The sequence below is a fragment of the Chenopodium quinoa genome, unplaced genomic scaffold (genome assembly GCF_001683475.1).
Source record: "Chenopodium quinoa cultivar QQ74 unplaced genomic scaffold, ASM168347v1, whole genome shotgun sequence".
Taxonomy (NCBI): Eukaryota; Viridiplantae; Streptophyta; class Magnoliopsida; order Caryophyllales; family Amaranthaceae; genus Chenopodium; species Chenopodium quinoa.
In genome coordinates, this window is record NW_018743942.1 from 201,725 (window position 1) to 213,689 (window position 11,965).

Here is an 11,965-nt window from a genome sequence, read left to right on the forward strand (position 1 = left end):
AAAATACATAATAAATTAGAATTGCACAGCACACACATACATTAGTTGTGACAGATCCATCTTCTGCAAAAAGAACACCAACTCCCCTTGGTGGCTGAGATCTTCCCCTTCCTCTCCCACCTCCTCCTGTGCTTCCCTTAGCTTTGTGACCCCTTCCTTAGCCTCTTCCACCAGCTGCAACACCTGTTTGGTGAGACTGGCCTCTCCCAGCAATTGAGTGACCCTCCCTGGAGCCTCTCCCCCCTCTTATAGCTCTGCCTCCTTTCCCAAGCTGAGTTAGTTGGGAAGACACTCCATGGTGTGGATCAGCTGTCTGTTGTTGTGGTTGTTGAGGGTCAGAGGTTTGGTGCTGGTTTGATTGCTGTCCATCAGACCTTGGTCTTCCCCTAGGCCTTTTAGCTGTAGGTTCAGGTGGGACAATTTTGCCCTTTTTAGGACATTTACTTTTGTTGTGACCTTTCACATTACACAATGAACAGGTCATTTCCACACCATTTTTGGTCAACACCCCAGGCTTCTTTGGGTTCTCATAAGGGTCCTTCACCCTCTTCTTTCTAGGTCTACTTGGCCAAATTTTGATGGATGGTGGCTGCAATTGGTATGTCACCTTGGGCCAGTACCTTTCCCCAACCAAAGGAGGAATTGAGCCTGGTACAAAGCATAGAGCACATTAGTTAGAAGCATTTTGTTAAACAATAGCTGTAGACACCCATTTGTGTCTCCCCAAAACCAAACCAAGTGATGATTACCTTTCACGTCGAATCATAATCGAATAAAGTGAAAGTGTGGAAAGTTTAGTGTTGCGGATAGTTTTAATTTTTTTCTCTTCTCTTTGTTTTTGAAAACCTATTTTAAGAAAACAGTCAATCCAGTTTGTTTGGTCCATGATATGGGTCCAATAGTAGTGTAGTTGGATAGGGATTGAAAAGACCTTTTCGACGATATATTGTAAGCCCGATTCCGATGAATATTGAGGAAGTTATGGCCAAAGTACTGAACTGGGCCTGGTTTGAGCTTTATATGCGGCCCAATGATCTAGAGGAGGGCCTAATATGGATTTGTCATTCCTAATGCAATTAGGAATGGTTTTAGTCTTCTAGATTCTTGTAGAAGGTTCTTTTCATTCCTAATTCAATTAGCATTGATAAATTGATTTTTGTTGACTTTTTAGAGTTTTAATCAGAATAAAAGAATGTGTTATGAGGAAAATACGATTTTATCCTCCTGTACGACAATTTCTATCTGATTTTTAGAAAACGCGTCGATAATTAAGTTAGCGCCAAACGCCAGCATTAGCGCCTGACGCTAAGCTTGGCGCCTGGCGCTAGCGTTAGCGCCTGGCCCTAACCACGTTTTGCGCGTCAGAACTCTGTTTCGATTTTTTTTATCTTTTTGGCTGATTTTCTCTATAAATAGCCTTCTAAAAACTCCGTTTTCATTCACCAATTCTCATAAACTCTCATCAAGAATTTCTTAATTCTCTCTCCCTCTTTCTAGCCTAGCCTTTTATAAACAAAATTCCTCATACATTAGCACTAGACACACCTAGCCAAGTTCGAAGTTGCCTTCGCCCTACACATGAAAGGTTTGATATTTCTGAGGGTTTGGTCCCAAATCTCTTTTTCAATTATTTAATTTAATTGCTTTGTTTATTATTTTCCTTGAAGTTACTAACGTGTGTATTTTGTTATTAGAAAGAGATACGAGGCATCCAAGTAAGTGCTTTAATTGGTTTATTGATATTATAATATAGAAATCATGTCTAAGTTGTTATTGTGATTCCTAGTATTATGTTAGGATGCTTGATGTTTAGAATGACAACAATAAATTCCTAGTATCATGTTTAGGGTAAAGAATATAATGTCAATTATGATTTCTATGATGCTTTCTATTTTCTTTCCTAATAGTTTGTTAGTATCATGTTAGGGTTAAAGCTTTGATTTTTAATGCTTAGTGACATGTTAGGGTTTGTTATCAATCTTGTTAGTATCATGTCTAGGATCTTGCTATTATTATGCTTTAACATGATTATTATTTTTATTATTTATTATTATTATTATGTTGCTTGATGCTATTTTTATTGTTATTGCTTAATCACACCTTTTATGCATGTTTAAAGGGAATTGGAACTTGTAATCACACTTATATAAGTTAATTAATAATAATGTTTAGGTTTAATTTGATTATAATTCAAGTGATCGCCAATAATAGTTTTATCTGTGCATTAATATTCAACCAACATAGATAAACAGGTTTAGGGTTAATCATGTTGCTTGCATGTTAGTCAGAAAGCGCACATGAATACGATCAGAATAAAGTAGAGGCCTATTATTAAGGCAGGTTCAATCACTTTTAGGTTGGATTTGTACCTTCATCCCCGAACTACCAGTCATGGTTCAAGATCTATTGGAGTTAACGATCTCCTAGATCGTTAAGGGGTGTAACCTTCACCCTGTGAACGGTTTACAAGTTCCTAAAACTTATTGGCGACTCTTTTGCTCTATCTTCTTTCCCTTTGGACGCCACCTTACTTTAGTGTATGATCACAGTGGGGTTCAAGCTAGGGATAATGCTTGAAATATTCCCAACAGTTTTTGGCGACTCCACTGGGGAGGATTTCTATTTTAATTCTTGAAATTTATTTCAGCAATGATTTAGAATGAGTGGATGAGACTCGAAAATTTCTAAGTATTTCATGTACGTAATTTTGATTAACATTATTGTCATATGCATAAAAATGATCTCATTGGAAAGACCATCCGTAATGAGTTAAAACATAGGATTTTTACACGTAGGAAATTTGAGGAATATCTTTCACAACTAGGACCGAAATAATGCTGCGCGAAACTGGAAAATTTTATCGAGCACAGAAAGCTGCTGAGGCATGTAGGAACTAGCGTCAGGAAACAAAGTGAAGCACCACTTATTTGACTTTAGCGCTAGGAGACAGCTTCTGTCGCCAGGCGCTAAAGCCAAATTGTGGCGTCGTCCTCTGTTTGCTGGCGCCAAGTTCTTCCAATACCGAGCCAGAAATATGCGTTCTAATTTCGACCTGTTTTTAGCATTGTTTGCTCGATCCTACTTCCTGATTGATTTTTTCTCACTTTTCTGAAACCCATATGTGTTCTACATATGGACATAACCCTCTGGGAATTCATGCTCCATCTACCCGATTGAACGCTCCGTGCAACAAAGGGTACATCCCAGATGTCGAATTCACCAAACCATGGAAGCGAGTTTTTTCTAAAACTCGTGGTGTCCCATCCACTCGCGCCAACCCTTCACGGTTAGGCTTCCGCGCGGTGCATCCGGACAATTAACCATAGACCCTCTATTGACTAACCCATATCCTGAACTTTAGGGAACTAGAGCCATGGTTAGGTTGCAAACTCATTGCATCATATTGTGCCTACTTGACTAATTGTGCATTATTTGTTGGGCATACTCTATGTGATTTTTCCTAACCGTTTGTTTGACTTGCGTTAAGACAAAATAAATTGCTTAATGGATAAAAAGACTTTGCTTAATTAATTAATTAATTAATTTTGGTAATTAGAGTCTAATAATCTAATCAGATTTGACTTAGTACGACTTTAGGCGTACCCTGTAGAGTAATAATACCGAAAGCAGTTCCAGATCAACGTTCCAGCACTGGCGCCGAGATTTGGACTGCAGCGCCACTCAATGGAGTGTAGCGCCTGGCGACAGCTCTGTCGTCTGGCGCTACACTATACAGTTCGGCGCCAGTCCTGTCGTTTTGGCGACAGTTCGGTTTTTTGCTCGAGTCATCACATTGTGTCTAATTAAACAGTTTGCTAATTAATTCTGTTAATTACACCTTGTTAAGTCATTAATTGAGTCTAGTCACATAGTCCAGCCACATGGTCATGACACGAGTCTTAACATGTCACCTACACTCACTAGTCTTAGCACACACTTTGAGTATATATCACCATGACCATGTCTTAGGTTCATGCATGAGTCGGTTTTTTTCCGTCATTTAAGTTAAGGGTACATTCCATTCCTAATTCTTCATATTCCTCCATCTACATCATCTTTCTTCACTTCCTCCATCCATTGCATGTTGAATAAAGTTTGAGTCAAACAATTTACAATGAATATCCCCAAATTCCTTTTCCACAGTACTTGGTCGAGGAGTGAAGGGCGATTAAGCAAAGATAACCTCTTTATTCAAGTCTTACTTTTTGATAAACCGATTCGTCAAAAGAGGAAGGCTAAAAAGATAATGGCAACTCAAGAGGAAGTTAATGAACTTAGGAGTCAATTGACTGACATGACTGAGGTGTTAAAGGCTTTAACCCTCAAAATTGATGACCCTGTGAAGCAACAACAAATGAACCTCATGCAAGAAAGCTTGAGCAAGCTATCTAGTGACTATAAATTTCAGGGCATTAGTTCACAAGGGGTCTTGGTGGATAAAGAACTTCTTTCGCATAAGTTCAATGCCAACGACATCCCGAAATTCAAGGCGACTGACAACCCTTATTTTCATTTAAGAGCTGTTGAAACAATAATGAGTGTTAAGGGTATTGATAAGAAAGTGTTTCCCTCTATTTTTTCTCTATCTCTTGAAACCGTTTGCCAACAATGGTTCTTCTCCCTTGATAAAGAGAAAACCTCTACCTGGGAATCGATAGTAAACGCTTTCATTGATAGGTACAAGTGCAATATTCAAGTTGAAACCGATTATAGACAACTTGAGATGCTAAGACAAAAAGAGAATGAAGGCTTTACTTCTTTCTTTAATAAATGGAAGGAAACTTCCGCTAAGATGATTGAGGTGCCCACTGAAAAAGAATCTGTGAGGATGTTTATCAAGAATCTCCAAGAGAAGTATTCAAAGCATTTAAAATATCAACACAATCTGAATACTTTCAAGGCCATTTATGACATCGGAATTGAAATCGAAGATGACCTCGCAAAACAAAAAGCTACTAACAGTAGTAACCACAATAGCTGGAAAGGAAAGAAGAACGACAATCCTTCTTCTTCCGAAAACACCCACTCTAGTAATAATGTTAGTACCTTTTACCATAATGGTGCCTTAGCCATGGACAATCAAGGATCTAAAAGGAAACCCAGGAGAGAGTTCACACCCATTGGAATGACTTACGATGCTGCTTTCGACCGTCTTTACGATCGAGGATTAATCAAACCTATTGGCCCTACCAAGGATCCAACGCCAGAAAATCGATCTTCGAGATGGAATCCCAACTCTTACTGCAAGTACCATCGAGGACGCGGTCATACTACTGATGAATGCTACAGGTTTCAAAATCTCATTCAAGATCTCATAGAAGCAAATAAGATCCCACTGCCTCTAGCTAACGAGAAGACTGGGTGATGATGAAGCAAACGACACAAGACAAGAGGCGAGCTTCAACGACAAGATTTCATGACCACTTTTTCCTTTTTCTTTTTTTCCCTCCCCCAATAAGTCTAGCATAGGCACCTTTCTTTTCCCTTAGATTAATTTTGTATATTCTTTCTTTTTCTTTTTAATAAAATGAGCATTTATTTACTTGCATATGATCATCGCATTGCATTACATTTAAAAAAAAATCATTGTCAAACTAAGCACAAGGTATACCAATGATTTGAGGCACCCCCTTGTAGCCACATCATATTGCCTTTCACCCTTCTAATTTACAATCCTTTCTTTATAAACCACTTTGAGCCTTGTCTAACGATAGACCTTTCATTTTTTAACCCACATTACCTAACCTTGGGATGGGATGGTGTGTAACTCATGCAATTTTAAATTTCATAAAAAAGCTTGAGTGACTTCAAAAGATTAAAATAGCAAAAAATAATAAAATAATAATAATAAATAAAAGTGTACAAAAGGGTAAGTGTTCCAATGTCTTTGATATGAAAATGCCTTTGATAAGAACACGTCTCGGATTGCGTCTCTTATCGAGTGCTCGGTACCGTGCCTGAGAAACATGAATGCCAAGTGAGTGATAGACCGCATGATCGGGATTGCCCACACTTATAAAAATAAAATAAATGCTAAAGCAAAAGAAAGAGAGCTAAAAAAGAGTAGAAACTCAAGCATAAAAATACAAATATTCAAAAGCAAGGTTGCACAACTTGGGGGCTTATCTGGGGTCTTGAGCTTTTTATCCCTTTCTTCTATAACCTTTAGCCTAACCACGTTACAAACCCTTAAAAAGACCTTTTTGAGGTATACACACACTTGTGCGAGGTTCGGCTAGAGCTACGTTCGACCTGATTCCTAACGGATACGTAGGCAACCTCACATCGAGGTGCGGCCGTAATAAATCTCTTATGCTCATCCCTATTTACTTAGAGCTAGACTTGGGGGCTTGATCCCTACATCATTAGCTTACCTAGCCTAAGATTCACCACCATTTGACTCTTTTCAATATATTTTCCCACACACTTAGCCCTTGCGGCCTAACTTTAGTATCACTTTCACACACCGCACAGAGACATGACAAAATAGTCTTTCCCTAAGGAACCCTTTGTCATGAAATCTTAACATAACGCTGAAGCATGCCTTGTCATGCCAAAATCGCTCATCAATCATCATTGCATCACAAAGTATGAAATACTTAGCCTCCGCGCCTAAGTTACCCAAATACTTTCATCATTGAGTCAATTGAGATAGCCTAGGATGAATTAATCCTTGCACCTTGAGAGATAGTATCAAACAACATTTGACTAAGCTCATTCAACATGCATCTTCAAAAAAACTTCACTTTGATTCTTTTTCGCGCCTTTCTTTTTCGGGAAAAAGTCGATACCCTCCACAAAAAATGACAGAAATTTTTTGCTTTTTTGCATTTTCGAGTCCCACGATCACATTACGATGCACACACGAGTCATGTACACATTGAGTCATGTTGTGTTATCACATTGAGTCAACACTATGCACACACGAGTCACATGAAGCGAGTCAATCACATCAAGTCAAGTTCATACCTTGAGTCACGACAAGTCAATGAGTCAAGCAACACTAAGTCTTAGGTCAACCCTAAAGAAAGATAAGCAAAGTCCTATAGTCAAAGATATAAATGCAGGTGCATCCCAGTAAGCGAGGACATTCCCGAATTTTTTTCAGAAAAACCGTGAATATGACACAGGAGATTCCTCCAAGATAAGAGGAGTTACATGGATCAGTAAATTAGAGATGAAGAGCTTTAATTTATAAAAGATTTGAGCGGATTTGGTTGAAAGGAAATGACCAAGCTCAAAGTTCGGAGAAAAACCAAGTAACAGCGGAAGCAAGAGCAGAATAGGGAAGACCCGACTCCAGCGCCAGACGACAAGGGTGTCGCTTGGCAACAAAGTTCAACGCCTGGCGCTAGATCCCAACGTCTGGCGATAGAGCCAATTCTTGGCGCCAACGATATTTCAGCAGCGACAAAGCTCGAAGCCTCTCAGAATGGTTATTTCGACCTCATATAACAATTTCGGGTTCCTTGGTATGCTAGCTAGCCCCTATAAGCAAATTGAAATGATTAGTAGTCGGCTCGATTACAATCGTAGTAAGTGATTGACCTGACAAAGAATCATCTCACTTAGCTTAAGCGCTTAAAACACTGGCTCATTACAAGCACCAACGTATCGGTTTAAAAGCAAGCACTTAAACGACAATATTTCCATATACGGATTGTCGCACATTCTTCTTAAATGACAATATTTCCAAATATGGATTGTCGCGCATTCTTCTTAAACGACAATTTTTCCAAAAATTGGATTGTCATCCCTAACTGACAATATTTCCAAATATGGATTGTCGTGCATCTTCTTCAACGAAAATTTTTCCAAGATTGGATTGTCATCTCTGGCAAAGTTTCCACGCGTGGATTGTCGTGCTCCTTCTCTGTTTGGCAATTTTTTCCAAGTTCGGATTGTCATCGCTGGCAAGTTTTCCGAGATTGGATTGTCATACACCCAGTTCCCTATGGAAAAATTTCCCAAAGGATTGTTGTAGGTCTCTATTCATCATAAATTTCGGCAAAGGTTCCTCAACGTGGATTGTCATTCATTTCAGTAAGTGGCAAATTTTCCCGAAGTGGATTGTCGGTCGACTCTTTTTTGCAAATGTTCCAAGACGCGGATTGTCAATTGTGGCAATATTTTCCTAAAAGGATTGTCGCATAGCGTTGGCAAATTTCAAAGGTGGATTGCTTTCAAGAGTTATATTCCAAGATGTGGATTGTCGATCGTAGCAAAGTTCTTATGACAGATTGTTACGAAGCATTGGCAACTTTTCCCAAAATTGGATTTTGGCAAATTTTCTGGGATACAGATTGTCGCTTCATCGTGGCAACATTTCCAAGGATGGATTGTTACGAAGCATTGACAACTTTCCCTAAATCGAATTGTCATACATCATACAAGAGTTGTGTTGGCAACTATTCCCAAAGAAAAGAGGATTGTCATCACAGCAAAAGCACCGACTCACAAGCAGCAAAGCGCCGACGTACTGGCATAGCAACATTAAGGATCAACAAACAGTGATCTTCTCGAAGACTATCACAGCGGAAATTGGACGCAGTTACAGGCGTAGCAGTCTTCAGGCGGTATTCTCTAGCTTGCGGAAGATCGTCACAACAAATCGGTTACCCTTCAGAGACGTGTGCTCGACGGTGCAAGATACGCGTTTCTTAACTCTCTTATCTGTTTAACTAACGCTAGTTTGTTGGTATCGGCGTTACAAGAGTGATTTAGGATCGCAGAATGTTCTGAATCATTCTTTGTCCCTATCGCTACATTGACTTTTGTTTTTGAAACTTGCGTTTCTCCAAACTCAATCAAAGTGGGGGCTTCTATAGACACCCATTTGTGTCTCCCCAAAACCAAACCCGCTGATGAGTACCTTTCACGTCGAATCATAATCGAATGAAGTGAAAGTGTGGAAAGTTTAGTGTTGCGGATAGTTTTAATTTCTTTTCTCTTCTCTCTGTTTTAGAAAACCTATTTTAAGAAAACATCAAATCTAGTTTGTTTGGTCCATGATATGGGTCCAATAGTAGTGTAGTTGGATAGGGATTGAAAAGACCTTTTCGACGATATATTATAAGCCCGATTCCGATGAATATTGAGGAAGTTATGGCCAAATTACTGAACTGGGCCTGGTTTGAGCTTTATATGCTGCCCAATGATCTAGAGGAGGGCCTAATATGGATTTGTCATTCCTAATGCAATTAGGAATGATTTTAGTTTTCTAGATTCTTCTAGAAGGTTCTTTTCATTCCTAATTTAATGAGCATTGATAAATTGACTTCTGTTGACTTTTTAGAGTTTTAATTAGAATAAAAGAATGTTTTTTGAGGAAAATACGATTTTATCCTCCTATACGGCAATTTCTATCTGATTTTTAGAAAACGTGTCAATAATTAAGTTAGCGCCAAACGCCAGCATTAGCGCCTGACGCTAAGCTTGGCGCCTGGCGCTAGCGTTAGCGCCTGGCGCTAACCTCGTTTTGCGCGTCAGAACTCTGTTTCGATTTTTTTATCTTTTTGGCTGATTTTCTCTATAAATAGCCTTCTAAAAACTCCGTTTTCATTCACCAATTCTCATCAACTCTCATCAAGAATTTCATAATTCTCTCTCCCTCTTTCTAGCCTAGCCTTTTATAAACAAAATTCCTCATACATTAGCACTAGACACACCTAGCCAAGTTCGATGTTGCCTTCGCCCTAGACGTGAAAGGTTTGATATTTCTGAGGGTTTGGTCCCAAATCTCTTTTTCAATTATTTAATTTAATTGCTTTGTTTATTATTTTCCTTGAAGTTACTAACGTGTGTATTTTGTTATTAGAAAGAGATACGAGGCATCCAAGTAAGTGCTTTAATTGGTTTATTGATATTATAATATAGAAATCATGTCTAAGTTGTTATTGTGGTTCCTAGTATCATGTTAGGATGCTTGATGTTTAGAATGACAACAATAAATTCCTAGTATCATGTTTAGGGTAAAGAATATAATGTCAATTATGATTTCTATGATGCTTTCTATTTTCTTTCCTAATAGTTTGTTAGTATCATGTTAGGGTTAAATCTTTGATTTTTAATGCTTAGTGACATGTTAGGGTTTGTTATCAATCTTGTTAGTATCATGCCTATGATCTTGCTATTATTATGCTTTAACATGATTATTATTTTTATTATTTATTATTATTATGTTGCTTGATGCTATTTTTATTGTTATTGCTTGATCACACCTTTTATGCATGTTTAAAGGGAATTTGATTATAATTCAAGTGATCGCCGATAATAGTTTTATCTGTGCATTATTATTCAACCAACATAGATAAAAAGGTTTAGGGTTAATCATATTGCTTGCATGTTAGTCAGAAAGCGCACATGAATACGATTAGAATAAAGTAGAGGCCTATTATTAGGGCAGGTTCAATCACTTTTAGGTTGGATTTGTACCTTCATCCCCGAACTACCAGTCATGGTTCAAGACCTATTGGAGTTAACGATCTCCTAGATCGTTAAGGGGTGTAACCTTCACCCTGTGAACGGTTTACAAGTTCCTAAAACTTGTTGGCGACTCTTTTGCTCTATCTTCTTTCCCTTTGGATGCCACCGTACTTTAGTGTATGATCACAGTGGGGTTCAAGCTAGGGATAATGCTTGAAATATTCCCAACAATAGCACAACTAAGCCACTTTGTAAAATACTACCTGCATAAGCTGTCATGTAGCTTTCTTTTGTGTAACACTGGTGCACAAACTCTTCAGCTTCTCTGTTCAGAAAGAAAATGCAAGCAATTGCATGCTTGTAGGGAATGCCTAGCATATCCCACTTTTTGCAAGTACATGACATTGTTTCTAGATTCACAACAACCTGATATGTGAAACATGTAACATTGAATAGTTTCATTGTTGATGGTAGCACCTCACACATGGCAGCTTTATCCTTCTTATGATCCAGCTTTGTCTGAATCCTTGGGCAGAAAACAGATGTACACTTCTCCATCGGTTGCTTTTTCTGAATCATTCTGTGCATCAGGTTTGATTTGATTTCCTCAAGCATGTGCAGCAGATGCTTGGTTCTTGCATTTATAATATAGCCATTGAAGGTTTCAGCTATATTACTTGTTATTGCATCTGTCTTGATGTCTGTGCTAAGGAATGCTCTGCAAAAGTTTTCTGGGTTGTAAGCTTTAAAATCTAGTGCAACTTCAACATTGATCTCATTCAGCTTAGCAAGTGCTTCTTCATAACCAGCCTTATTGTAGCACATTGCAATCTTCCAGAATTGGAGTTTGAATTCATCTCCCCTATAAGATTTAGACCAGTTGGCGTAGACATGCCTAGCACAGTGTCTATGTTCTGCTTAAGGGGGAACTGAAGACACACCACTTATAATTGCCTGCATAATAATCAAGGGCACCATAAACAACTATGTATACAATTTACCAAGCCAAATACATTACAAACAAATTCCAAACCAACTAATCATACCTGATGCTCATCAGTGAGAATTGCTAGACCTATACCGTCACCAAGCTCCAAAGATGTCTACAGATTCTTGAAAAACCATTCCCAACTCAAGATGTTCTCCCCTTCAGTTACAGCCCAAGCCACAGGGAACATCTGATCATTTGAGTCCCTCCCAACAGCACAAAAGAGTTGTCCACCCAAAAAGGTCTTAAGGAAACAACCATCAATAGCTAACACTTTTATGCATCCCTCCTTCCATCCTTTATCCAAGCCCTCAAAACAAATATACAGTCTCTGAAATATTGGAGGGGGCTGTTTTGGCATCCCAGCAACTAACTCAAAATGACTCCCAGGACTGCAACTCTCAAGGGCAGCCAAATATCCCCCAACTTTTTGGTAATACTCATACATTGAGCCATGCAAAAGCTTGTGAGCTGCATATTTCACTCTGTATGCAAACTCTATTGTCACAATGACCTTGAATGCCCTTCTAATGTAGTCTACAATTTCCTTGG

General features: G+C 38.6%; 1 protein-coding gene across 1 annotated transcript; it reads right to left on the minus strand.

Annotated features, from left to right (window-relative positions):
- Positions 1 to 246: 246 nt before the first annotated feature.
- Positions 247 to 11,250, minus strand: LOC110688869. The gene is made up of 3 exons (XM_021865629.1): positions 10,689 to 11,250; positions 375 to 648; positions 247 to 271 (listed from the first exon to the last, which is right to left on the minus strand). The coding sequence occupies exons 1-3, from the start codon at positions 11,248 to 11,250 to the stop codon at positions 247 to 249; spliced, it is 861 nt and encodes a 286-aa protein (XP_021721321.1).
- Positions 11,251 to 11,965: the final 715 nt, after the last annotated feature.

Bases quoted from the DNA above. Each gene is read 5' to 3' on its own strand.
- LOC110688869 (XM_021865629.1), bottom strand. From the start codon at position 11,250: ATGTGCTACAATAAGGCTGGTTATGAAGAAGCACTTGCTAAGCTGAAT. The intron at 649-10,688 runs GTAGTATTTTAC...GCTTTGTACCAG, and splicing joins CTACATGACAGCTTATGCAG to GCTCAATTCCTCCTTTGGTT. The intron at 272-374 runs GTCTGATGGACA...CAACTAACTCAG, and splicing joins AGGCCTAGGGGAAGACCAAG to CTTGGGAAAGGAGGCAGAGC.